The sequence below is a fragment of the Syngnathus floridae genome, chromosome 13 (assembly GCF_059516105.1).
Source record: "Syngnathus floridae isolate MCC-2025c chromosome 13, RoL_Sflo_1.0, whole genome shotgun sequence".
NCBI lineage: Eukaryota > Metazoa > Chordata > Actinopteri > Syngnathiformes > Syngnathidae > Syngnathus > Syngnathus floridae.
Genome location: NC_142425.1, coordinates 2,137,017 through 2,164,639, shown reverse-complemented (window position 1 = coordinate 2,164,639; position 27,623 = coordinate 2,137,017). Strand labels below are relative to the sequence as shown.

Below are 27,623 nucleotides of genomic sequence, written 5' to 3'. Positions count from 1 at the left end.
GCGCACGCATTGAGTGGAAGGAGGAGGTGCGTTCAGTGACCAATCATACAGTCGGAACACTCATTGAATTCACAAAAAAGCAATGAGTACAATGATGAGTGCTCCCAGTGTGCATATTGAGGCTATTGAATATTTTGAGAGGTGTCCTGCGAATGTATTTGTTTTTTCCTGAACACCAGAGTAGATTTACCTACACCGGAATCTAATCCACCACCTCTGCACTGTGCGCCTTGCGGCCCAAAATAGACATTGTATGTTTTTTTTTCCATTTAATAGTTTCTGCATTTATTATCATTTATAGACCATTATGTCTGTTTCAATTGATTCATATCAATAATTAAACACCATTGTGCGCCTATAAAGTACAAAATATTTTTCATATTCGCTCAGGCTTATCAAAGGACACCGATGTGGGCTTTGGGGTCCTGAGCTTTTGGTTCTCGCGATGAGCTCAAATGCTCCGATGTGTCCGCGAGATTTGTCTCTGATTATCTTTGGCAATGTGACTAATTGTGGCTATAAACTTCAATAGCATTCGTATATCCATCAGGCATTTGTCTAAAGGGAGGGACGTGTTCAGGTTTTCGTTGAAGACGACGCTGCATTCGAAGTAAGTGCACACAATGAATGAGAAGTGCGTGAGCGTCGAACTCTCCTCGAATGCTAGACGCTTTCAGTCTCTTGCACTAATTTGATCGTGGCATACTGGTTCTCTTTGTGTTGAATAAACCCAAAAAGGCATCTTTCTTGCATTAGGCGGAATCTTCCCAAAATCCTCACTTTACAGGAGACAAAACGTTTGAGCAACAGTCAACATTTAGCAAACAAATGTTAACATTTTAAGTGTGGTCTTACCGACTGTGTTGATTTGTGAAAAAATGTTTTTTACCTTGATATTACAGACTACACCAGAGGGGTATTCCAGAAAACGGGTTATAGGAAAACTCTAAATTAACCCTGAAATGAGGGAAACTCTGAGTTATCTGTTCCAGAAAGAGAGTCAGTAACTCTGGGTCAGTTACTGCGGTAACTTACTCTGTGAACATAACCTGCTCGCTGGCAGGTTTACTATAAGCGACTCAGAGTTTCAACCTGTCTCCTCCCACAAAAAGAAGCGGTTCATCATGGATTGGCCATTAATTCAAAATCCAATCGACATGGAAGCCGTAATAATTCGAAACGCGAGAGAATCTTCCGACCCAGATTAAATGTTTCATTATTTCTGGAAGAAAATAATGTTGAACAGTGGCTGTGATGTACCGAAGTCAAATTCCTTGTTTGGCACGCTCAAACATGGCGAATAAAAACTCTTGAACCTCTTGAATCTTGAAGAATATCTTTTCGAGCGCTACTGCTTTCTTTGATCAGTATAATTTATCTCAATAACCTTCTCCGGCCGTGGGATGCCTGATGATGTAGTGGTACACTCGCCTATCTTGGGTGCAGGCGCGATTCCCACATAGCGCGGATGATCACTTATATCGGAGCAAACTTTATGCATAGTTTTTTTGTTTTTTTTTTCAAATTACATTTTCTTTATAATATCGGGGATGCAGAGCATAACTTTTTTTCTGTTGGCTGAGCAGAACTCAATGCTTGTTTCAAAATAGTATTATAATGAGTGTTGGTGTAGGCTACAATGTCACATTTTAAATGACTACAGTGTAGTCTTACCCAAAATTCCAAATTTTCAAATTTGAAATTCACGCCAAATTCTCCAAAATTTCATTTTCCCCTTCTAATTTCTACATTTTCCCACCGATTCAACCCGTTCCAACTTTCAACAGTTCATCTTTTGCCTAGCTATTCAAGAACTTCCCACTTACCAAAAATTCCAAATTTTCAAATTTGAAAATCAACCGAATTCTCCAAAATTTCGTTTTTGTACTCTAAATTGTGACCAGCTCAGTGGCCTAGTGATAGTGTCCGCCCTGAGACTGTAAGGTTGTGGGTTCAAACCCAGGCCGGGTCATACCAAAGTCTATAAAAATGGGACCCATTGCCTCCCTGCTTGGCACTCAGCATTAAAGGTTGGAATTGGGGGGTTAGATCACCAAATGATTCCCGAGCGCGGCACCGCTGCTGCTCACTGCTCCCCTCTCCTCCAGGGGATGGATCAAAATCACACGGGGATGGGTTAAATGCAGAGGACAAATTTCACCACACCCAGATGTGTGTGTTACAATCATTGGGACTTTTAACAAAAAGTTTTAACTTTTAACTTTAAATTCTACATTTCTCTATCGATTCAACCCATTCCAACTTTCAACTCATCTTTTGCCTACCTATTCCACAACTTGCCACTTACCAAAAATTCCAAACTTTCAAATTTGAAATTCAACCAAATTCTCAAAATTTAAGTTTTTCTACTCTAATTTCTACATTTTTCAACCGATTCAACCCATTCCAACTTTATTCACTTTGTTCACCTTATACATACCATATTCACCCCCTTCACCCCCACTTCCACTATGCTTACACAGTTCAACCCTTGACCCCTACTTCCAGTGTGGCGGCCATCTTGGATTGACCCTGAAGTGCCCCCAATGAACCCTCAATGAACTGGAAGTGCTCCAAATCAAACCGGAAGTGACCCCCAAATAAACCGGAAGTTACCTAAGGTAAACAGTAAGTGACCCCAAATAAACCGAAAGTGACCTCAGGTAAACTGGAAGTGCCCCTAATCAAACCGAAAGTGACCCAAATAAACAGGAAGTGACCTTTTTAAAAAGGAAGTGACCCCAAGTAAACAGGAAGTGACCTCAGCTAAACCGGAAGGGACCTACATTGAACCGGAAGTGACCCAAATAAACCGGAAGCGACCCAAATCAGACCGGAACTGCCCCAAATCAGACCAGAAGTGACCAAAATGAAGTGGAAGTGACCTTTTTTAAACCGGAAGTGACCTAAGCTAAACCGGAAGTGACCTTATTTCAACAAGTGCCTCAAATGAAACCAGAAGTGACCTAAATATAACATTTGCTCTAACTTTTACAATTTTTGTCAGATTAGACCCGTTTCAACTTTTGAATTCCAAACTGAACCTCTTGAACCTGTAGTTTTGTTTCAAATTTAAAAAAATGTTGGCGCAATTTTTTTTAAAATTCCCATTCATGGTCTTCGCCTTCACACGCAGTTTCTCCAGAATTTGCATTTTGTAGTTATTATATTTTATTCACTTTTTTGTCTTGCTGCTCCTTCCACATAATTCAACCGATCCACTCCATTCCACATTTGACGTACCGTATTTTCCGGACTATAAGTCGCTCCGGAGTATAAGTCGCACCAGCCATAAAATGCCCCAAAAAGTGAAAAAAATATATACCGTATTTGCCGGTGTATTGGTCGACCTTTTTCGATCCAAAATCGACCGAAAAAAATCGACCTCGACTTATACACCGAGTCATAAAATTTAACTTTATTCATCGCTTCAAATGTGATGGTAACCAAGGCCGTTTCTCATGCATCTCATTGTGCGTTGCACTTAGAAAATTTGAACCGGGCGGCGTGCGCGAGTGCGCGGCCCGCTGGAAGTCGAATGAGGCGCCGCGACCACCTCCGCGGTGCTTATAAACAGCCGATCCGCTCGGCGGGGGCTATTTTCGGCCACTTGGCTCGTGCGCACGGCCTCCCGGATGTGCCGGGCGGGTGCGCGAGCTCGCCGGCCGCTGGAAGTCGAATGAGGCGCCGCGACCACCTCCGCGGTGCTTATAAACAGCCGATCCGCTCGGCGGGGGCTATTTTCGGCCACTTGGCTCGTGCGCACGGCCTCCCGGATGTGCCGGGCGGGTGCGCGAGCTCGCCGGCCGCTGGAAGTCGAATGAGGCGCCGCGACCACCTCCGCGGTGCTTATAAACAGCCGATCCGCTTGGCGGGGGCTATTTTCGGCCACTTGGCTCGTGCGCACGGCCTCCCGGATGTGCCGGGCGGGTGCGCGAGCTCGCCGGCCGCTGGAAGTCGAATGAGGCGCCGCGACCACCTCCGCGGTGCTTATAAACAGCCGATCCGCTCGGCGGGGGCTATTTTCGGCCACTTGGCTCGTGCGCACGGCCTCCCGGATGTGCCAGGCGGGTGCGCGAGCTCGCCGGCCGCTGGAAGTCCAATGAGGCGCCGCGATCTCCTCCGCGGTGCTTATAAAGTGCCGATCCGCTCGGCTTGGAGCTATTTCCGGCCTCCCGTTGGTGCCGGGCGGCGTGCGCGAGCTCGCCGGCCGCGATCTCCTCCGCGGTGCTTATAAACAGCCGCATGCGCACGGCCTCCCGGAATTTGAACACATTTCGTCAATAAATTTCGCATATTGAATTTTGAAGTTTAATATAATGCAACAATTGAGCTCGACTTATACAAAGGATATATCATAAAATCGTAAATTTCCGTCGAATTTTAGGGGGTCGACTTATACACCGAGTCGACCTGTACACCGGCAAATACGGTATATAAGTCGCTCCGGAGTATAAATCGCATTTTGGGGGGCAATTTATTCCACAAAATCCCACACCAAAAACAGTCACGAACGAGCAACAACCGGCTAAACGATAGCAACAACAGGCTAAACCAGGGGTCACCAACACAGTGCCCGCGGGCACCAGGTCGCCCGTGAGGACCGCATGAGTCGCCCGCAGGACTGTTCTAAAATTAGCTCAAATAGCGGCACTTGTCAGTGAGCTGCATTTTTTTATTTTACAGTCAAACCTCGGTTTTCGAACGTCCCGGTTCTCGAACAAATCGGAATTCGAACAAAAAAGTTGAGATCTTTTTGCTTCGGTTGTTGAACATAATTCGCAGGTCGAACCTGGCGAGATGAGCCGGGAGGACCCGAGAAAACCCGACCGCGCGGCCCGGATACCGACTGACTCCGTTGTTATGGTATTTTCGTTACTTTGAGGATTATATAACCCCTAATCATGCCTCCAAAGAAAGCAAGTTGGAGCAGTAAAGCCATCCTAAAACACAAAGACGCTCTTAAATCAATGCGACAGTGAGCGCCCGGCGCGCTGCGGTTACGCGATCGGACCAAATTAAGCTCCCTGCGCACTGAGGTCCACTTAAATTTTGGAAAGTACACCAGGAAAATATTTAAAAATATTTTCCTGGTGTACTTTCCAAAATTTAAGTACATAGTAAATTTAAGGAAAATATTTAAAAATATTTTCTAAATTTTAGCGACGGCTCTGTCACAATAATGTGACCAGCGCGGTGCAGTTGCGCGGTGGGCGACGCGCTACGGTTGTGCTTTCGGCGGTGCGCTGCAGTTGCGCGATCGGACAAATATGCGCAAATGAAAAAATGCTTTAAAAAGGCGTGGCTTTTTTGTCTTGAAACGGATTATTTTTTTTCCATTATTTGTAATGGGAAAAATAGATTCGGAATTCGACCGAATTGCTTCTCGAACCGCCTTCTGGAACGGATTGTGGTCAAAAAACAAGGTTTGACTGTATTTTTGCTATTCTTGTTAAAATCACACTTACATGTGAACTGGAAATGACAATAATAATACATAGTGAAAGCCAAATTGAGCAAATTGGCTATTTCAGAAGTGTGTGTCAAACTGGTAGCCCTTTGGCTTAATCAGTACCCAGGAAGTAACTCTCGGTTTCAGAAAGGTTGGTGACCCCTGGGCTAAACGATAGGTATGCTAACGCGACAAACACAAACAAAGAGCTGAGAACGGGCCTGATGTAACATATAGAGTGATTTAGGACAACCATTACATAAATAACATGTTTATAAAACCACCGGTGTCACTCCAATTCATTAAATCCATCGATCGTTCTTTGTCAACAATGGCTGCGCGCGGCTGAGGGCGCTTGCACTTCAAAATATTCCACAGGCTCATATAACGATAGATAAACTATATTTCAAATAACTATAATATAAGCAATAATATTATCAAACCATCCGTGCACTTTACATCCATTAAATCCATTGATCAAATTCCTCATCCTTTGTCAACATCGCCGCGCGTGCGCCCTGACGTCAGCCTCGTCTTTATTCCACAGATCTAGTATATAACTATATTGTAGCGTTAACAAAGTACAAGGATAGACGTGGGTTTGGTAAACGGCTCTTTATTCCACAAAACAAACTTCCAAGCGTGTGGCGGCGTGGACTTCCAGACACGAGAGCTCCATGGCAGAGGACCGGGCGTGCGTAATGGCCATGTCCGAGCCCCATGCACCGTTCGCGGACAGCCACTCGGCCGAGCGCCGGTCCCCGACTCAGTAGAGTAGGACCGGGCGTGCGTAAAAGCCATAATAGTTTTTCAAACCTTCTATGTCACTCCAAATCCTTAATTCCTTTAAACTCTTTGTCCTCCATGTCACTTAGAAATGATCACCGCTAATGATGCCGGTAGTCCTTACGTGGGTCGCGCCGCGCGGTGCCACTGACGTCACTTGAAATAGTAATCCATTGGTACATCACGGTTCTCCAAACTTTCTTTCTGCTGCTCGATTACTGTTTTCAGCTGCATATTTTACAACTTGGAGTTTGTAACTTGCAAAATATGACTTTCTTTTTGGTGCCATTTTTGTTAAGCCCACCCAGTTGATGAGTCACGGCCAACAGGGAAATTTAAAGCGCCCTCATCCAGTTTCGTCTAAAAATATATTTTTTTTCAGATGTAGTTTTTTGTTTTGTTTATTTGGTTGTTTTATCAAAGACAAAGTCTGCTTTATTGTCGATTTTCTTTTTTTTTTTTTTTTTTTTTTTTTTTCTTTTCATATACCAAGACACACAGAGATTGAAATTACGTTCCCACTATCCCTCGGTGAGATAGTACACATATGCATACAAGCAACACAAAAAAACTCAAGAAGGCATAAACAATGAATAAGAGTGTTGAATAAATGATAAATAAACAAATAATAATAAATAATAATAATAAATATAAGAGGAGCAAACAGACAGTGGACTTGGATATGGTGCTTTAAAGTGTTAATTGCTTTATTTGATGTTTTCTCTATTTTTATGTTTTGAATATGTTCAAGATAAAGATATAAAAGCATGTTAAGTGATCAACTATACTAAAAATAACATGGGAAGTGGTCAACTATACTTTTAAGTGATGTCTTAATGATCAAGTAAAAATTTGTGAAAAAAAAAACATATAAGTCGCTCCTGAGTATAAGTCGCCCCCCCACTAAAACTATGAAAAAAACCGCGACTTATAGTCCGGAAATTACGGTATTCCAAATATTCACGAAATGAGCGCTCGCATTTTTCTAATTCCGAAACTTTTCCGTTTTCGGAAAATTCACAAATTTAAGACAAATTTTTCCCCATTCATTTTTAATGGCACATTCAACATTTCACATTTACGTCGTTCCAGTCTGAAATTCACATCATTCAGCTCATTCAAATCATATTCGGAAAGATTCTCGACAATCCCAAAATTGCCAAATTCAAAATTTCACGTTTTTACGTTTTAAATTCCCTCAAAATTTCACAAAATTGCGTTTTTCACCTCTAATTTCTACATTTTTCAACTGTTAATCTTTTGCCTACCTAATCCACAACTTCCCACTTACCAAAAAGTCAAAATTTTAAATTTTGAAATTCACGCCAAATTCTCCAAAATTTTGTTTTTCAACTCTAATTTCTACATTTTACAACCGATTCAACCCGTTCCAACTTTCAACTGTTCATCATTTTCCTTCCTTTTCCACAACTTCCCACTTACCAAAAATTACAAATTTTCAATTTTAAAATTCACCACAAATTCTCCAAAATTTTGTTTTACACTTCTGTTTTCTACATTTCTCAAGTAATTCAACTCGTTTCACCATCATTCGGCAGCATTCCCCAAGAAGTTATTCTCAGTCTTCGTCTTCACACGCAATTTTTCTAGAAATTGCATTTTGTTGTTACTATTATTATGCATGTCTTTAGAAAGTGGGAGGAAACTGGAGAAAAGCCACGCAGGCACGGGGAGAACATGCAAACTCCACACAGTGACTGAATTGAACTCGCACCCTCTGAACTGTGAGGCGGACGTGCTAACCAGTGCGTCAGTTGATCTATTTAATTAATTAATTATTAAAATATTAATTAGTATTTATTTCATTATCAATTCTTCTCCATATACTTGCTGAGGGAGCCTCGGTGCGACTGCGTGGCATGCTCTAGACCAGACATGGGCAAACTACGGCCCACGGGCAACATCCGGCCCACGGGGCCGTTTAATCCGGCCCGCCAAACCTTAATAAATTGTATTATTGAACTTTTTTTGGGGCATTTTCCCTGCAATTAGTATGTTTCCCCAATAGATGGGGAAGCGCCCGCCCGCGCATTTACTCCCGGAAGCCGTGTCAGAAAGCTCGGTGCACACTCACAAGTGCTTGTACGTACTTAGTAGTACGGACCCGGCGCACTCCGCGCTCTATTTCCATCAGTGCTGAATTTCGAGTGTGGGCTGTGACGTCAGCATTCTTGTAAATTGCGCGCTGAGCTTTCAGATACAGTTTTACGTTAATGCCACCCACTAACCTTCCCCTGGAATCCTTCCACTAAAATGAGTGGCCCAAGGAAAAGAAAGGTGGACACTGAGTGCCGAGTGTTTAAAAAAAAAAAGAAAAAAAGAGGACAATTTGGCTCGACCTACGTGTGTGAGCAGACGTTCTACCACATGAATGTCAACAACGCCCGTCACAGCTCTAGGTTAACACCTCGGCTCTATCCTAAGAATTACCACAACAGATTTTACTCCAGACCATGATGCACTAGCAAAAAAGGGAGACCAACAATACTATTGATTTCTTTATTACTTTATTTAGAAGTATGCTTTCACTGATTCTTCAAGATGATGTATTTGGTCAGAATGTTTGCCGTTTGATGTGATTTCGCCTCATTAGATAAACATATTTCATAAATCTGACCTGCAGGCGCTGAAGTGATGGAAACTATTATTCATAATAACAGTCTCGTATTTAATGAGAATCACTGATAGTAGTTTTTTGGTGAAATATTTTTTTAATGCTGTTAATAAATGCATTTGTTTTCAAAAAGCTTTTTTTGAATATCCATGCTTTACTACCTACTAAAAGTACAAACCTTTTATGCAATGACCTTTACATGTCATTTCTATTACTTCACACAAACACTACATCCATCTGCTCCTGGTTCGGCCCCCGATCAAAATTTAGAACCAAATTCGGCCCGCCAGTCAAAAAGTTTGCCCACCCCTGCTCTAGACGCACTGGAACCCTCCAGTTGATGTTTTGTTTGCCGCCGGTGTTTCAGGGCAGCATGGAGTTGGCGTACGTATGCGATTGGGAGAGGCGCCCCAAAAACACCCACTGCCCCTCAAACCCCCTGGTCTGCTCCTGGTCCTGTAGAAACCTGGTGGCCTTCACCACTGACCTGAAAGACGACGGGGACGGTGGCGAGCCAGGTAGGCACGCACATGCACTTCCTCTTAGCCAAGAGCAGCATCCAACGTTCGGTGAGCGCCTCAGCCACCATTCTGTTCGGTTGATGGCTTGACGCATTGCAGATGTCAGCCAGATGATCCACATCATGGACACGGAGCATCCCTGGGATGTGTATTCTATCAGCTCGGGCCACGCTGAGGTCATTTCCTGCCTGGAGTGGGACCAGTCAGGTCAGGTGACAAACGCCAAAGTCTTGCGCAACGTGACACATTTTGTGCTTGTCATCATCATATTCGGGAGACCCAACCTCTGAAAGGCAGCTCAAAGATCAACTCATCATACAGGTGGCAGATTGAAGCGATTAAACAACAATAAGACGGGAAGGACTGAAGACTTGCAGTCATGGTGTTCACAACACATCGTTCCCAACTACCTCGTCACCAGAATTAGCAGCGTTCCAACTGACTGTCTGACAAAGCGCTGAGAGAGACAAGAATAAATAAAATAAAAATGGATGGCTTCCAGTGAAAGGCAGTGTGTTGTCGCGTCCCAAAAAATAAAAAACAAATACCTTCAAATTCCACTGACAGAATAGAATTTGATCCTTTGGCAACATGCATATCTCCTGGATGCTCTGGTTCAGTCTCCTCTGTCAGCCAAAGAATTTTCTTTCAAAATTCAATAAGCTCGTACAGACCCAAATTCCGAGACGTGGCCGTATCCTCGCCGTGGTGGCCCGAACAACTCGAGCAAAGGCTTTTTGCACAAACGTGATCATGAGCAGCGGCGATCCACCTTGTTCTCCTCAATTTCTTTGTTGCCAATGATTTTTCAGGGGATTTGAATAGCCTGGGCGTGTGGGTGCCTGTCTGAACAGGTATCCGTTGGCTTCGCAGGCTCCAGACTGCTGTCAGCAGACGGCGATGGGCACATCAAGTGCTGGTCCATGTCGGAGCACCTGGTCAACAGTTGGCACAGTGTTCTGAGCAGTTCTGTTGAGGGAGATCCAATCGTGGCGCTGAGTTGGCTGCACAACGGCGTCAAATTAGCCCTGCATGTGGAGATGGTATCCGCCCGCCCGGCGCCACCATGTTTCTCCTTGCTCCGGCAGTCAACCTGTTTGTTTGCAGTCGGGTTCCACAAACTTTGGTGAAAAGTTCTCCCGGGTCAAGTTCTCACCATCCTTGACCCTGTTTGGCGGGAAGCCAATGGAGGGTTGGCTGGCAGTGACGGTCAGCGGCCTGGTCACCGTGTCATTGCTCAAACCCGGCGGCACCCTGCTGACGGCCAGCGAGTGTCTGTGTCGCCTGCGAGGACGCGTGGCACTGGCTGATATTGCCTTCACGGGAGGCGGCAACATCGTGGTGGCCGCCACCGATGGCAGCAGTTCTTCGCCCGTCCAGTTTTACAAGGTGCCCCGCTGATGCTGGCGACCGGCTCGCAGGCGGGTTCTGACGCCGTGTGTGTGTGTGCGCGCAGGTTGTGGTGAGCGTGGTGAGCGAGAAGTGCCGCATCGACACCGAGCTTCTGCCCTCCTTGTTCCTGCGCTGCATGACAGACCCGCTGAGGCGGGACAAGTACCCCGCTGTCACGCACCTCAAGTTCCTGACCAGAGAGAACTCTGAGCAGGTAACTGAGCTCGCTGACTTGACAGCCATCTTGGAGTCTCATTTAGCGGCCGCTGGAGTCTCTGAGTCGAAAAGCGTGCCGCCAGGCATTTTTTTATATCTCCCTCCAACTGGCGTGCGAGCCATGTGCTCAATTTGCTGGCGAGCACTGACGGGGAGGATTCAGCATTGACAAGACGTTTGCGCCACGTCCGGCAGCGCAAATGTCAAGTTCGAAAGCAAAGCAGTAGGAAGCAAAGGCGCCCTCTCACTCTCCTTCCTCAGTGAGCGGATCAAGAGGCTGGCAGCGATGCAGAAGTGATGCTCATTGGCTGGGAGCCAGGCTCCAGTCTCATTGTCGACACAAAACCGCCACGCAGCTCTTTTTCAAAGATATATCTTCGAGAGGCTGAGCCGCCGTCTCGTGTGCCCTTCAGGTTCTGCTGTGCGCGTCCAACCAGAGCGGCAGCATTGTGGAGTGCTGGTCGCTGAGGAAGGAGGGGCTCCCCGTCAACAACATCTTCCAGCATCGATCGCCTGTTGGTGAGTCCTGAGCACCTTTGACCTTTTGATCTGGGCCGACACGGGCCACTTGTGACCATCCAGTGGGCGAGAAGCAACCCACTATCCTCAAGTGGAGGATACTGACCACCACCAACGACCTGGAGAGAGTGTCGGCCGTCGCCCTTCCCAAACTGCCCGTTTCCATCTCCAACACTGACCTGAAGGTAGCGTCGGACACCAAGTTCTGCCCCGGACTGGGTAAGCGCGGCCGCCCACCCACCGCTGAGGGCCGCCTTCCCGCCGCTGACGGCCGCCCGCCCGCCACTGTGCTGCTTCAGGTCTGGCTCTGGCCTTCCACGATGGCACCATCCAGATCCTGCACCGCCTGTCCCTCCACACAATGGGCGTCTTCTATGGCGCCGTGGCTGGCTGCGGCGGACCAGGGCAGCGGTCGGGAGACGAGTCGGCCGTCAAACGTCAAAGAACTGGGGCGCCCGGCCTCCATTTCAAGGCCTTGCAGTTTTCCTGGACCTCGCTGGCCCTGGCCGGAGTCGATAATCATGGCAAGGTGAGGGTGCACGTGTGACACATCTTTGTGGAAGCTAAGATAATGAAAGCTAACAAAGCTGCTCTGAAAGCAAATAAAAAGCATCGGGGTGACTACAAAATTGCAAAGGAAATGAAATCTCACAATCATGCCATTTCTCAACCTATTCTAACCTTGGGGGGGACATTTTGGCGGCGCGAGATAAAAAGCCAAATTTGCGCCAAGGCGTCAGGGGTTGGCTTTGCGTTTTGTTGCGCAGAAGCTTTTGCAACGTCTGTCGGTCTGACACACGGCCAGGCTTGCTCTGTTTGCTCTCCGCCATTCGACAAGTCATGACGAGTCATGAGGAGTTATGTGACGGGTTGTCAGCTGCACATGCTGAGAGTGTCGCCATCGATGGGTCAAGTGCTGGAGATGAACACCACGCTGCGCCATCTGCTGTTCCTGCTGGAGTACTGCATGGTGACGGGCTATGACTGGTGGGATGTCCTCCTGCACGTGCAGCCTGGCATGGTCCACAACCTGGTGGACAAGCTCCATGAGGAGTACATGAGGCAAAACCAGGCCCTGCAGCAGGTCCGTCGCTGTGCTCGCTGATGCTGTCCTCCTCCGTGTGAGCCTAACGTGTGGCGGTGGGCGTTGCAGGTCCTGGCCACGCGCATCATAGCAGTCAAGGCGTCGCTGTGCAAGCTGTCGACGGCCACGGCGGCGCGAGCCTGTGACTTCCACGCCAAGCTGCTGCTCATTGCCATCAGCTCCACCCTTAAGTCTCTGCTCAGACCGCACGTCCTCAACACCCCCGACAAGAGTCCAGGGGAGCGCCTGAGCGAGATCTGCGCCAAGAACTTGGACTCGGGTGAGAAGGCGGCCCCACGCCAAATTCACACACGCTGGTGAGCTGAGCCAATAGGGCCGCCACTGTGTCTGCAGACATCGACAAGGTGATGATCAACCTGAAGACGGAGGAGTTTGTGCTGGACGGTGCCCCACTGCAGTCCCTGCAGCAGCTCATCCAGTGGGTGGGGGACTTTGTCCTCTACCTGCTGGCCAATCTCCCCAACCAGGTGAGGCAGGGCGGGGGTGAGCGCTTGGGGGCTCAACCTAAGCCCGGCCCAATCCGTTTCCTGTTCAGGGTTCGCTGGTGCGGCCTGGCTTCGGTTTCATGCGTGATGGAGGCTCTCTGGGAATGCTGCGGGAAATGTTGGTGGTGATCCGAATCTGGGGTCTGCTGAAGCCCGGCTGCCTCCCCACCTTCACAGCCACGTCGGACAGCCAGGACAGTTTGCAACTGCTCTTCCGCTTGCTCACCAAGCTGTGGCTGTGCTGTAAGAACGTCTACCCCCTCGCATCAACACGCATGAACGGCCGGACAAAATTTATCCAGTTTTTTGATGGGTCGTAAAATGTATCCACTATTTTTGGATCGGTGGTAGAGCAGCCGTTATCCTGGCCTGCACTGCCCACATGAAGGAGGAAATGCTGTCTATTTGTATTCACAATAAGCAACAGCATCGGACAATGTTGGCCACTTGCAGTCGCTGGCGACTGCAAGTGGCCAACATTGAGAGAGTAAACAAATACATTTGAGCTCAGCCTCAGCAAGGCGCCACCATGTCTTAACGCACTTGCACGTTGGCAGGCCGGGACGACGCCCCCCCGCAGGAGCCTGACGAGAGCCTGATCGACGAGTGCTGCCTGCTCCCTAGTCAGCTTCTGGTGCCCGGCATGGATTGGCTGCCTGTCAACGACGGCGTCACCGTCCGGCTGCAGGGCAAGCAGCCCGTCAGGCTTCACTTTGGAAAAGCCGCCTTGCTCGCCCCTTCAGATGCCCTTGGCAGGTAAGCGCCCGTTGTTGTGCTCGGCAGGGATGAGAATTTTCCGCGGATCCGCGGATTTCCGTGTTTTTTTCCGTCGAATCATTTTCGTGAATCGTGTAAATCCGTTGAGAATTTTTTGGGGTATATATATATGTGTGCGTGCGTGCGTGCGTGCGTGCGTGCGTGTGTCAAATCAAGTTTATTTGTATAGCCCTAAATCACAAAGAGTCTCAAAGGGCTTCACATAGCCAAAAATTGACAATTATTCTCAAAGCATCCCCTGATCCCAAAAGGGCAAGGAAAAACTCAAAAAAAACCTGCCAGGGGAAAATGAGAAACCTTGAGAAGGGACCACAGATGGAAGGATCCCCCTTTCAGGATCACCAGGTTGTAATGGATGCAGAGAGGGCACAAGTAATACATAATATGAAAATCAATGAAAAAATGGATGTCGGAGGTGCCCTCGATTGTCCTGGCAGTGTCTTCAAGGAGGTTGAGCAGCAGTTTCTTCATCTTGAATTGGTCCCCGAGAATCCAGGTAGCCGCTATCAGCTTTTGCGCCACCTAACCCCCTCCCCAGCCAGGGAGGGGGTGGGCAGAGAGAACAACACAAACTCCGGCCAAATCGGCCACTCCAAGTTAGTTAAAGGCCATCTCATAGAAATGTGTCTCTAAACGTGTCTTAAATGTTTCTACTGAGGTAGTAGTTCTAATATCCATTGGTAGGGCATTCCAAAGCTCTGGAGCCCGAATAGAGAATGCTCTAGAACCTGCAGACATTTTCTTGGCCCTCGGTGTAACTAAAAGACTAGAGTTTTGCGAACGAAGGTTACGAGACGGAACATAAGGAACGACTAGGTCGACGAGATATGAAGGCGCTAAGCCATACAGTGATTTATAGGTTAGTAGAAGAACCTTGAAGTCACATCTCAAATGGACCAGGAGCCAATGTAATTTGACTAATATTGGGATAATGTGATCAAATTTTCTTGACCGTGAGAGCAGCCTCGCAGCGGCATTTTGCACTAACTGTAGACTTTTGATACTGGACTTAGGAAAAGCAGAGAATGATACATTACAGTAGTCCAGGCGCCACGTGATGAACGCATGTATAATAGTTTCCCCGGTAGAGAGGATCGGACGAATCTTAGCAATATTACGAAGGTGAAAAAACGCAATCCTGGTTATATTCTTAATGTGTTTTTGAAAGGAGAGCGTTTCAAATATTACCCCGAAATTAGTTACAGTATCACTCTGAGTGATAGTACGGTTATCTATAGTTATAGTGGTTTCCTTAAACGATAACGAGTAGGACCAATTATCAACATCTCAGTTTTATCTGGGTTAAGACGAAGGAAGTTGAGAGACATCCATTGCTTGATCTCCGCAAGGCACGCCTCGAGATTACAACAGTCCCGCGGATCTGTCATCGACCATGGCATGTATAATTGGGTGTCATCCGCGTAGCATTGAAAACTAATATTATATTTACGTATTATGTCCCCAAGCGGAATCATATAAATATTAAATAAAATCGGTCCGAGTACCGATCCCTGTGGGACACCACACGTAACATTATAGAGCTCATGCCATGGACCACTCGGTGCGTCCTGTCTGATAGATAGGAATAGAACCAGCTTAGTGCTGACCCTGAGATACCAACACAACTTTTAAGACGCCCTCATAAAATATCCAAGTCTACAGTGTCAAAGGCAGCACTAAGATCGAGTAGTAACAATACAGACGACGTATTTGAATTCATAGCTATGAGGAGATCATTAGTCACTTTAGCAAGTGCTGTCTCTGTGGAATGATTAGCTCTAAAACCAGACTGAAAAGAGTCATGAAGCGATCTAATATTCATAAAACCGAGTTTAAGTGTAATCGGTCGATCAGGGTGCGTATCTATCGAAGGATTTTTAAACGGGATGCGAGTAAAATTGTGCCTAACATCACCTCTCAAAAGTTTATTAGCGCAGTGGGATGAAACGACCGTGGGAATTTGATGATGAATATTTGTTACACATGTGAAGTTATCTAAAACAGGCACCGTTTAATCAGCAAGACCGGTCGGGACGGAGTGATTGGATTTGTCTACTACCCCAGTAGAAAGCGTGTTTATGTGTACTGCAGCACTATTTAAACTGTCGCGCTCTAGTCTACACGAGGAGCTATGTGTATGCTGAAAGTCTAGCCTAGCGCTAGTTAACTTTAACTTAACAGACTCCAAACCCATCCTCACAGGTGGTCTAATTACCTGTGCCCTGGCCTGCTCTAAAGTGACCTGTCATGAGTGGCTCAAACAGTAATCTATATTCCTACAAAGAGTGAAGGCGCCTTCACGGTTAGGGTGAAGGCCGTCCTTCCTCAGCAGGTCGGGGCGGCCCCAGAAGGAGGACCAGTTATCTATAAAATACAGTCCCTGCTTTTTACAGAACCCAGCCATCCATCGATTAAGGGAGACTAATCTACTAAACCTCTCATCCGTGCCTCTCCCAGGCAGGGGTCCAGAGACAAATACTCGATGCCGACTCATCTTTCTGGCAAGATCACAAGTCCTCGCTATGTTTTTCTTTGTGATCTCTGATTGTCTCGTCCTAACATTATTGGAGCCGACGTGTATCACTATGTCCGAGTAGCTAGCGTTGGTGGAACTACGCTGTTGACTAGGCCTATTGCGAGTCAGCTCCCTAAGATTAGCTTCTATGTCGGGTGCTCTGCCCCCAGGAATACACATTACCGTGGCTGGATTTTTAAGCGTAATGTTTCGGGTAATGGAGTCACCTATGACCAAAGTGCGAGGGCCAGTAGACCGAGATGACTTTGGACGGCTATGTGTCTTACCTGGCTCATCGCGATTAGCAGGCCGCTTGGGGCTAATGCTAACCGGGCTAGCGGGCTGACTACAGCCCGCGTCTATGTCCGCCGCAACTACTGTTATCGCACTATTCTGCTCTAACTGGCGGACACGTCCCTCTAGCAGAGACAACCTCTCTAAGAGAAGGGTGCAGTTGGTGCACGAAGCCGTACAAACCTTTTGGTCCGCTGCCATACTTTGTGTCCGAAGAGCGACGATCGATCGAGTGGCGTGAGTGCGCCGGCCGCCGGAAGTTCCTAGAAGAAGTGCAGTGCATGTGTGTATATATACACTACCGTTCAAAAGTTTGGGGTCACCTAAACAATTGTGTTTTCCATGAGAAGTCACACTTATTCACCACCAAACATTGTGAAATGAATAGAAAATAGAGTCAAGACATTGACAAGGTTAGAAATAATGATTTGTATTTGAAATAAGATTTTTTTTACATCAAACTTTGCTTTCGTCAAAGAATCCTCCATTTGCAGCAATTACGGCATTGCAGACCTTTGGCATTCTAGCTGTTAATTTGTTGAGGTAATCTGGAGAAATTGCACCCCACGCTTCCAGAAGCAGCTCCCACAAGTTGGATTGGTTGGATGGGCACTTCTTGCGTACCATACGGTCAAGCTGCTCCCACAACAGCTCAATGGGGTTCAGATCTGGTGACTGCGCTGGCCACTCCATTACCGATAGAATACCAGCTGCCTGTTTCTGCTCTAAATAGTTCTCGCACAATTTGGAGGTGTGTTTGGGGTCATTGTCCTGTTGTAAGATGAAATTGGCTCCAATCAAGCGCTGTCCACTGTATACTTTCTGATGGTACTTCACTTAGCCTCTGCAGTGTGTATCTAGGTTCCCGAGCATTCATTCTCGCCATGATCTTGTTCTTTAGGTCAGTTGCTGCCTCGTTCAGCTTGATTGTGCTTATTGGGGTTTCGTACCCAACCTCTGGACTTGTACATGGATTTAACTCGTCTCTGACCTGGTGCTCTGGTTGACCTTCGCTATGGCATTTGTGTTGTATCTCATCAATCTCGAGCTGTGATAGCAGGTGCCGTTTATGGATATTGGAACATTGAGCTACTAGTTGCTTGGCCGATAGTGTTGACTGTGGGTAGCGAAGTTGCCATTGTTCCCGCATTCTCCGCATGTAACCCCTCTCGCTCGGGTTGCTGGAGTAGTAGCATTCCAACAGATCCTTATTCTCGCATCTCGCCCATTTGTGTCTTGTTCCAGTAGCCCATTTTTCATCAGGGTGCTCTGGTTCCCCAGCACCTGACGCAGACCTTGTTTGTCCGGGCGATGTCTGAGCCGGCATGTCTTTCGTTTCTTGTACTCTCATTATCTCTGAGGTAGGCGGTATCGTTAAGGGTCTTGCCTAAGGACCCACACTGACTGTTGGTAAGGTAATCGCTCATTGCTCATATTGTGCCCCTGCCGGGAATCGAACCTGGGTCTCCCGTTTGTAAGTCATGTGATTTACTGATTGAGCTAGTCAGCCGTGTGTGTGTGTGTGTGTGTGTGTGTGTGTGTGTGTGTGTGTGTATATGTATATGTGTGTGTGTGTGTGTATATATATATATATATATATATATATATATATATATATATATATATATATATATATATATATATATATATATATATATATATATATATATATATATATATATATATATATACATATATATATATATATATATATATATATATATAGGCGGCCAGCCAATCGCAGGGCATACAGAGACAACCAACCATTTGCGCTCGCACTCATACCTAGGGACAATTTGGAGTGCTCAATTGGCCTACCAAGCATGTTTTTGGGATGTGGGAGGAAACCGGAGAACCGAACTCACTGGCAGCAGTGATGCGACATCCTCCTTATTTTTGGCAGCATTTTGGCGCTACTTTTGTCACATCATTTCCACTTGTTAACTTAACTTACGCGGAGAACTAGTGTTTTTACACTGCCACAATGTAAATTTGCGATTGGGTTTTCATCACTTGGGGACGAGTTAGTTAGTTAGATAGATCTAGGGCCTACTCTGCAAAAGTTTTCGCCAGCATGAGGATTGTGGCTGGAGAGCAGCGTCATTGTACAACTCGGAACACAGTCTGTAACCACGTGCCTGACGGAACCTTCTCTCGCTCTCTCAAAGAGATGAAAATCTATTTTCTGAAAACATTATCTAAATGAAATCTATTGGAGTAGGCTTCAAACAACTGCGTGTGCGGGAGCGAGAGAGAGTGTGTGAAAGTGAGAGACCCTCACCCGAAGGAGGCTCGCTATTGGCCCGGCTTGTGGTCTTCCACACTTTTGCCAGCCACACTCGAAGCATTAGCATTGCGCAAGCAAGCCTGATCCGTCTTCATCCGGGCTCACGTGTATACTGGTTTTCCCAAAATGCTTCATTTGAGGGCTTTTATTTTCTTCAAAACCTCGCATTTCCCAAGTGCAAGCCACCTTAGGACACAATTCTGCGTATCGCTATATATTGCTATAACTATCGTACAGGGGTGCCCAATACGTCAATCGCGATCGACCCGTTGATCGCCTAGCCACTACTGGTCGATCGCGTGACATTAAAATGTTTTGGGGGTTTTTTCATACTTGACGCATGCGCAAACAACAGCGCTAACAACACTAACGCTCGCGAGTTCCCTCCAATTGTCAGATCCCTGTTTTTTCTCTTAAACTTAGGAAAGGGTATAAAAAAGGCAGCTGGACATAGTACCGTAATTTCCGGACTATAAGCCGCGACTTTTTTCCAAAATTTTTGACCCTGCGGCTTATAGTCAGGTGCGGCTTATATAAGATTTTTTTTGTGATTTTTGTGATGACTTGATCACTTTTACTCTTAACACTATTATATACAGTAAAAACTACAAAACAAACTGACAAATAACTCGTTTTCGAATCAGACGAGTAAAAACTGGTCAAATATTTAAAAAAAAAGATTATTAAAAGTGAAGACAATTTGCAATTCTAGTAATGACACACGAATTTGATGCACAATTTGTCTTCGCGGGCCACATAGAATGATGTGGCGGGCCATATCTGGCCCCCGGGCCTTGAGTTTGACACCTGTGCTCTAAACCCTTTCTCATACTCTGCTATGTCACTCAGAGATTACACAAAGCAGTGGCGCTGTTTGGACCATCTGCATTGTATGGTGCATTCAATCAGCATTTAAATTAAATTCTTCTGACATTTTGCTCACCAAAAACAAGTTGTAACGAATGTGAACTTTTAATGCATTTTATTCAGAAGGTTACTTTGAACCTTAAACGGCGGCGTGGCGTATTTATGGATTTTTACGGCCTCCGGGGGGCGCTCTAGCAGGAAGCAAGAGCGAGACAGGCGAAGAAGAGATAATGCGCCGAAGAAGATGCACTAGTTTGTGTTTACATTTCGCGCATCACGCAGAATGCGATCAAGACGGACATTACTGAAAGGAAGCCTTTATACACAAACCGTCATCATGGGGGACAAAAGAAATGCATATGATGCCGCTTTTAAGCCAAAGGCAGTCGATGTTGATGACATTATCTTGTCTACTCTGGAGCGTACTTATGGATTTTTACGGCCTCCGGTCTCCAGGGGGCGCTCTAGCAGGAAGCAAGAGCGAGACAGACGAAGAAGAGAATGCGCCGAAGAAGACGTGCTAGTTTGTGTTTTGATCGTCTCGCGCATCACGCACACACCCGCGCTCACAGTCAGGAAGCTTTTATACACAAACCGTCATTATGGGGGACAAAAGAAATGCATATGATGCCGCTTTTAAGCTATACGTGTCGCTCGCTAGTTTAATGTAATTTAGCGCTTTGTGCATGAATAAGATTAGCATGAACAGACCCTCTTCACACTCGAAGAAATTCATAAAAGTGACGACGAAAGAGAGACTGAGAAAGTGTGAGGCGAAGGATATCTAATGCTATTCCAATCGGACACTATTGGCTATCGGACCAGCTCAGTGGCCTAGTAGTAGAGTGTCCGCCCTGAGACTGGAAGGTTGTGGGTTCAAACCCCGGCCGGGTCATACCAAAGACTATAAAAATGGGACCCATTGCCTCCCTGCTTGACACTCAGCATTAAGGGTTGGAATTGGGGGGTTAGATCACCAAATGATTCCCGAGCGCGGCACCGCTGCTGCTCACTGCTCCCCTCTCCCCCAGGGGATGGATTAAAATCACATGGGGATGGGTTAAATGCAGAGGACAAATTTCACCACACCCAGATGTGTGTGTGACGATGATCATTGGGACTTTAACTAAGGAGGAAGACTTCGATGGTTTCAGTGCACAGGAGGAAGATGAAGACGGCTCTTTTTTTACTTTTACTGGTATTTTTTTTTTTTTAACCAGCCCTGTTAGTGCTGTGCTACCATATTGCTGCTGTGTTACCGCCGCGTCTCAGTGACTTTGCTGTGTTACTTCCGTGTTGCAGCGGTATTACTGCCACGTCACAGGCAGTGTTTGGAAAGAAATGTTAAGGTATGTTATTAAAGCTTTAAAAAAACTTCCTGTGTCCAGTCTTTCTTTGCTAATAACTCGCGTGCACACTTCCGCGTTGCTGCGGTACTACTATTGCGTCACAGGCAATGTTTAGAAAGACATGTTCAAGTATGTTATTAAAACGTTAAAAAGGCTTTCTGTGTACTGTCTTTCTTTGTAAAAAAACTCATGTGCACGTGCGGCTTATAGTCCGGTCCGTCTTATGTAAGAAAAAAACTGAAATATCCCTGAATTTTAGCTGGTGTGGTTTATAATCCGGTGCGTTTTATAGTCCGGCAATTACAGTAAAAAGATTTTTAAAAAAAGTATCACTTTCATAGGGAATAGGAGGACTTTTTTTTCACGTTGACATACATATAGTATATATATCCACTACCGTTCAAAAGTTTGGGGTCACCCAAACAATTTTGTGTTTTCCATGAAAAGTCACACTTATTCACCACCAAACGTTCTGAAATGAATAGAAAATAGAGTCAAGACATTGACAAGGTTAGAAATAATGATTTGTATTTGAAATAAGATTTTTTTTACATCAAACTTTGCTTTCGGCAAAGAATCCTCCATTTGCAGCAATTACGGCATTGCAGACCTTTGGCATTCTAGCTGTTAATTTGTTGAGGTACTTAACAGCTATCATCAGCGGTGATCATTTCTAAGTGACACGGAGGACAAAGAGTTTGAAGGAATTAAGGATTTGGAGTGACATAGAAGGTTTGAAAAACTATTATGGCTTTTACGCACGCCCGGTCCTACTCTACTGAGTCAGGGGCCGGCGCTCGGCCGAGTGGCTGTCCGCGAACGGTGCATGGTGCTCGGACATAGCCATTACGCACGCCCGGTCTTATGCCATGGAGCTCTCGTGTCTGGAAGTCCACGCCGCCACATGCTTGGAAGTTTGTTTTGTTTAATAAAGAGCCGTTTACCAAACCCACGTCTATCCTTGTACTTTGTTAACGCTACAATATAGTTATATACTAGATCTGTGGAATAAAGACGAGGCTGACGTCAGGGCGCACGTGCGGCGATGTTTACAAAGGATGAGGAATTTGATCGATGGATTTAATGGATTTAAAGTGCACGGATGGTTTGATAATATTATTGCTTATATTATAGTTATTTGAAATATAGTTTGTTATATGAGCCTGTGGAATATTTTGAAGTGCAAGCGCCCTCAGCCGCGCGCACCCATTGTTGACAAAGAACGATCGATGGATTTAATGAATTGGAGTGACACCGATGATTTTATAAACGTGTTATTCATGTAATCGTTTTCTTTAATAACTCTATACTCTACGTCAGGCCCATTCTCAGCTCTCCGTTTGTGTTTGTCACGTTAGCATACCTATCGTTTAGAAATCGTTTGAAAATGTTTGGGCACCCCTGCTATATAGTACATCTGTGAAAAGTGTCTCACTGCATGTGCGTGAAAATTCACCCTATCTTCAAATGTGAACTTTTGACTGCTGTCAATGACCATGACAGAAGATGAGTTGTTTCCATATTTTGCTTTTCGTACACTCTTCTTTGAATTAAACATTGTGGGATGGACTTGTTAGACAAAAATGCTCAATTTAGCCATATTTGTAACAGGAGCGCCGGCTGCCAGAGGACAGACAACCTCCGCTGTGTCCACATGGGCCTTTGTCCCACGGAGGAGAGCAAGGCCTGCACCAGGTGAGTCATGTTGAGACTTGGAAGGAGGGGCGGGCGCATTCAACTGCCAGTTTGTCCTGGCAGGTGTGGCTGTGTGACCATGCTTCGGTCGCCAAACAACAGCAACGCCATGAAGCAGTGGGAGCAGCGATGGATCAAGAACTGCTTGTGCGGAGGTTTGTGGCGCCGTGTCTCGCCCACGCTCGCCTGAAAGCTCGCACCTTTGTCTACCTCAAACTCCCCTATTAAAAGATGACCCATTTCCTCACTTTGAACTGTCGACAAGAAAATGTTTTGAGTCGCCGGCTGGGCCGGAGAGGTTGGTCAACAGAAGTGTATGAGGACACGCTCCGCCAACGTAGCCCATGGCAAAAATATGTCAAATGGTGATTTCCTAGGAATGCCGTCCAAATGGTTATTTCAAAATGGAAACGCTTGCCTCTGACATTTCGGGGTAAACAGCGGCCTCATCTGACATACTCAAAGTATTGGCAAGGCGAACTTGCGGCAAATGGCTAGCTTGAGTTGTGTCTCCGCACGGAAAAAAATTTAGGTCAGTTGAGGAAGCACGCCACCGACGGTCGCCCTTGCAATGAATGGCTTGCTGAGTGAGAAGCTGGCGTTTGTTGAGCCAGAGCCAAGCCTCGCTCATGATGGGCAATCAAAGACAGTGGAGCAATTGACTGTTGATTTTATTGGCTCGACGCAAGTTGACCGACCGGAAGATCTGTTCACAGAACAGGCCGCAGCTTCACGTGGCTTTTGTCAGCAGATGACTCGAAAAGTTGTACAAATCTTTGTTGACTTTCTTCAGCGTCTGAACTTCCTCCTCCAACTCGGCCACACGTGCGTGGCCGTTCTCGCCGTCTCCCAAAAGCAGCTTGGTAAGAAGAGCGACAGACGGCTCCTGAGAAGCACGTTGGGCTTCCTGTCGCATTGAATGGTGTCAGTGCTCGCTTACCCTGTCGGTCACGCCGTTCATCAAGGAAGCCAGCCGGTCGGCTTTCTGCAGGTAGGCCGGCTCTTCTTTCTGCCGAGCACAAAAGAAAAGATACAGGCTCTGAGTTGGCTGGGAAGAATCGCAAGCGCCGGCCAAAGGTATGTTTTTCCGATGCTTGCGAGCAAAAATGGCTCACTCGTGTCATGATGGCCACACACGTCTAGCGTGCTACCAACGCACCTGAGCATGGAGTCCGAGGCGGACGCACACTTCGCCTGACTGGCCGCCGTCGTTCTCCAGCCGGTGGCGGCTGAACCGCGGCAGGGGCACGGGGGGTCGCGAGTCGGGGAGGAACATGTTGGCAGGAGCCACCGTGATGCTGGCATTGGTCACTGGGCCTAAACACAAAGCAAGCGGGCAAGAGTCAATGCAAAGTCCGTTGGCCATCCAAAGTCTTCCTTCACTCAAGTGCAACAACGAAGTTGTCAGCAAGTTCCTCTGGCACTCTTTTCATCCTTAGTCGTTGGCTCAACCCAGTATCAGGCTCCCTCCCGTTAGTAAACCGTGTGCCTTTTCTGTCCTCTGCCATCAATAGAAGACATGTGCAAGCGATTGGCTTTGAAACAACGCTAAGCATTCTGAGCAACAGCAGTCCCCGTCACCAACTGACGCTTTTGGATGCAAGTGACACCTTTGTGAGCGAAGCAACGGACGCATTGTTTGCTTTGGATGTCCCACAGTCGCACTGACTCATCGTGGGATCCCGACACCAGGAGCGTTCCATCCATGGACACAGACAGGCAGGTGACCATCTTCCTGTGGGGGAAAAAGCATGCAGGTCACCACCACAATTGCGTCGCAGCCCGTTCCTCCCAGTGGTATTATTCGCTGACCTGTGACCCTTGAAGGTCCGCTTTGCGTCGGTGTCACACTGGAACAAGTTATGGGCCGGCGCACTCTGCCGCAGACAAACCCGCATGTCACTTCCTCAAATAATGGCCTCTCAAATAGGTTCTCATTTGTTTGTGCATATTAAACTGCTGATTCAGCTCATCCTTTTATGGCTTCACTCGAGCCTTTGTCCAAATACCCGCAATGACCTCGGGCAGGATTTGCGTGCACCCAAATAATGTCCTTGACTCACCTGAGTACTCAGAGAAACCTGGAAGATGTTCCCGTCGCTGCCGCCGCAAAACAGGTAGTGTTCGCAGGGGTCAAGGGTCACAGACATGATTTCTACATCAAAGAGAACTGAGAGGAGGAGCTCTCCTGAAGACAGCTCCCACAGCTACGAACGCACGCACACACACAGCTTTCTTGAAAGATCTACAGGAGATGGACTTGACATAATGACCTCAACTTTACCTTTACTGTTTGGTCCAAGGACGCTGTGGCGACTCGGGCCTGAGCTCCCATCATGCCACAGTGGAGGTCTGTGATTGGCAGAGAGTGAAGAGAGAGGATGTGCCGAGGCTCAGGGGCGTGGCTTAGGTCCACCTGGATCACACTGCACATGTTTTTTTGGGTGAAAGGTGGAGAGGGACTTTGGCTTTATCATGTCAGGAGTGACGCTAGTTCCAAACCGATGAGGGACAGCACGGCTACCTGTTAAGACTCCACACCAAAACCACACTGTCTTTTCCGCCAGAAACAAAATGGCTGCCATCATCCGTAAACTTGATGCAGGTGACGTCTTGGTAGTGACGCGTGACCACGGACAGCAGCTTGCCTGTGGACACCTGGCCAATTGTTGAGCAGCATCAACCTTGTCAACAATGCGCAAGGCTGGTGGGACCCGCCAACGGCAACCCACCTCCCACAAATACACAGCTTCGGCCACGCCAGCCCCCAAGAAAATGCCGTCTGCGGAGGCACTGATACACGTGACCACGCCTGGACAAATTATTTTCTGCTGAAGCTGCTCCTGCAGGAAGTTACAAACACAAGACAGGAAGTAGTGCACTCGAGGATGGCCGTTTAGCGTTTAAACAGCAGAGCGGCATAGTACAAAGAATAGACTCCAAATTGGTAGTGTAGCACATATAGTACTTTATGACCTTTTGTTTTTTTTAATGGCCCCCACTTTTGCAAGCCCTCTGGTGGCTCCAAACGGGAGGTGCACGTACATAGCATAGCGCCCATGCTTCCCAATATGGGACTCGGAAAGTGCTTCCGAGCGGCAAGCATTTCCCCGAAGGTCGCCTGCCTTCAGTGTGCAAATCCGCATGACAAGGGGAAAACCAACAGCTGCGACAACCACAAGAACACGAGTTGTGGGCGGACAGAACCGACGAGTCTTTTTTATGGAACATTTTACCAGCTCGTTTCTTCGGTCGTCGCGTTTTTCTCCCTGCGCAATTCCTATTCGGATTAAGTGATTCTGTGCATTTGTGTGCACGTCAGCAAATAGCGGGAAACACTGAGTATGCAATCAAAGGGAAGCTGCTGCGATGAACGGTGCGTGGGGCTCGCCGCTCGGTCTCTACCTTCCTGTGGATCTCCCAGATGTTGATAAAGTTTTTGGCCAGCTGCGCGGACAGCAGGTACTGGCCGTTGAGGAGGCACAGCGTTCGGGGCGAGCTGTTGCCGCCGCGGTACGAAAGCAGGCTGGAGCCGCTTTGCAAGTCGAACACGGACACGTTCCAAAGCTGAGAGCTGGCGTCGCTGCTCACCACTACCTCCAACGGGGCCGACATTTTGTGCCTCTTCCAGGGGCTGTGGCGTCACTTCCGCCACTGGCGAAAAAGAATAAGGCGCCCCCCAACACACGTTTGAAACTACTCTGTCAGCAATAGACGTCTATTAGACTTAATTTAGACGTCGAAAACTGGTCTATGTATAGACCTAAAATAGACGTCTAAATTAAAACCATCAAATATGATCATATTTCGAAATTTTAAAGTCTCAACCAGCTGTAAGTTGGATAAATAATGTACATACCGTGTTGGCCCGAATATAAGACGACCCCGATTATAAGACGACCCCCTCTTTTTCAAGACTCAAGTTTGAAAAAAGACTTTTTGAACACCAAAGTTAATTTTTTGAAAAAGACTTTTTGAACACCAAAGTTAATTTTTATACAGAAAATAATTACATCTGAAACAACTGATTATAACAATATATTCGAGTGAAAAAGCATGTTATTTTGCCTTATTCAAATCATGCAAAAACTGTCTATCACATCTTAATAGCTGAACAATAAATATGTAAACTAAAGTGCAATCACATTTGGAAATGAATGGCTTCTGGTTTTTGAAACGTAAATAAACAAATCTACTATGATAAAACAACAAAATTGCAATAACTGCATTAACCATCTAAGTGAAGTCTAACTGTAGTCTTGAAACAAATCTGAATAAGAAAAAACATTGCAATAAAATCGTGCAAACTGCTATCGCTATTGTTAGGGAGCCTGAGGCTCGGATGGTTACGCTCTTTTCGCCCCCGGGTGTTGGTCAGAACACAGGAAGGAAGACGTGGTTCAGTTTTGATTGCTTTACTGAATTATTGGATAAATAAATGAATAACCGTTACTTAAGCGAGCAAATCTTGACCCGGACTGTCTTAGTAATTATAGGCCAGTTTCAAACCTCCCATTCATAGCAAAACTTCTTGAAAAAGTAGTAGCGCAGCAGCTTATTGATTACATGATCGCTAATAATCGATATGACGCTTTTCAGTCTGGTTTTAGAGCTAATCATTCCACAGAGACAGCACTTGCTAAAGTGACTAATGATCTCCTCATAGCTATGGATTCAAATACGTCGTCTGTATTGTTACTACTCGATCTTTGACACTGTAGACTTGGA

At 46.5% G+C, this 27,623-nt stretch overlaps 2 protein-coding genes across 2 annotated transcripts; one reads left to right on the top strand and one right to left on the bottom strand.

Moving 5' to 3' along the window:
- Nucleotides 1-422: 422 nt before the first annotated feature.
- Nucleotides 423-23,149, top strand: med16 (mediator complex subunit 16). The gene is given in 17 exon segments (XM_088395192.1): nucleotides 423-610; nucleotides 2,484-2,621; nucleotides 9,241-9,391; nucleotides 9,494-9,601; nucleotides 10,268-10,497; nucleotides 10,499-10,783; nucleotides 10,851-11,000; nucleotides 11,416-11,521; nucleotides 11,585-11,740; nucleotides 11,821-12,050; nucleotides 12,399-12,605; nucleotides 12,675-12,885; nucleotides 12,960-13,151; nucleotides 13,154-13,354; nucleotides 13,669-13,867; nucleotides 22,812-22,895; nucleotides 22,959-23,149. Coding segments are annotated over 15 exon segments (2,631 nt in total). The 5' UTR covers nucleotides 423-610; nucleotides 2,484-2,621; nucleotides 9,241-9,246; the 3' UTR covers nucleotides 23,086-23,149.
- A 399-nt stretch (nucleotides 23,150-23,548) lies between these two features.
- On the bottom strand, nucleotides 23,549-26,555 carry wdr18 (WD repeat domain 18). The gene is made up of 10 exons (XM_088395194.1): nucleotides 26,301-26,555; nucleotides 25,628-25,738; nucleotides 25,420-25,553; nucleotides 25,180-25,321; nucleotides 24,959-25,102; nucleotides 24,708-24,772; nucleotides 24,506-24,630; nucleotides 24,055-24,212; nucleotides 23,836-23,904; nucleotides 23,549-23,754 (listed from the first exon to the last, which is right to left on the bottom strand). Exons 1-10 carry the CDS (start codon nucleotides 26,508-26,510, stop codon nucleotides 23,626-23,628), a joined length of 1,287 nt encoding a protein of 428 aa, XP_088251320.1. The 5' UTR covers nucleotides 26,511-26,555; the 3' UTR covers nucleotides 23,549-23,625.
- Between the last annotated feature and the right edge of the window lie 1,068 nt (nucleotides 26,556-27,623).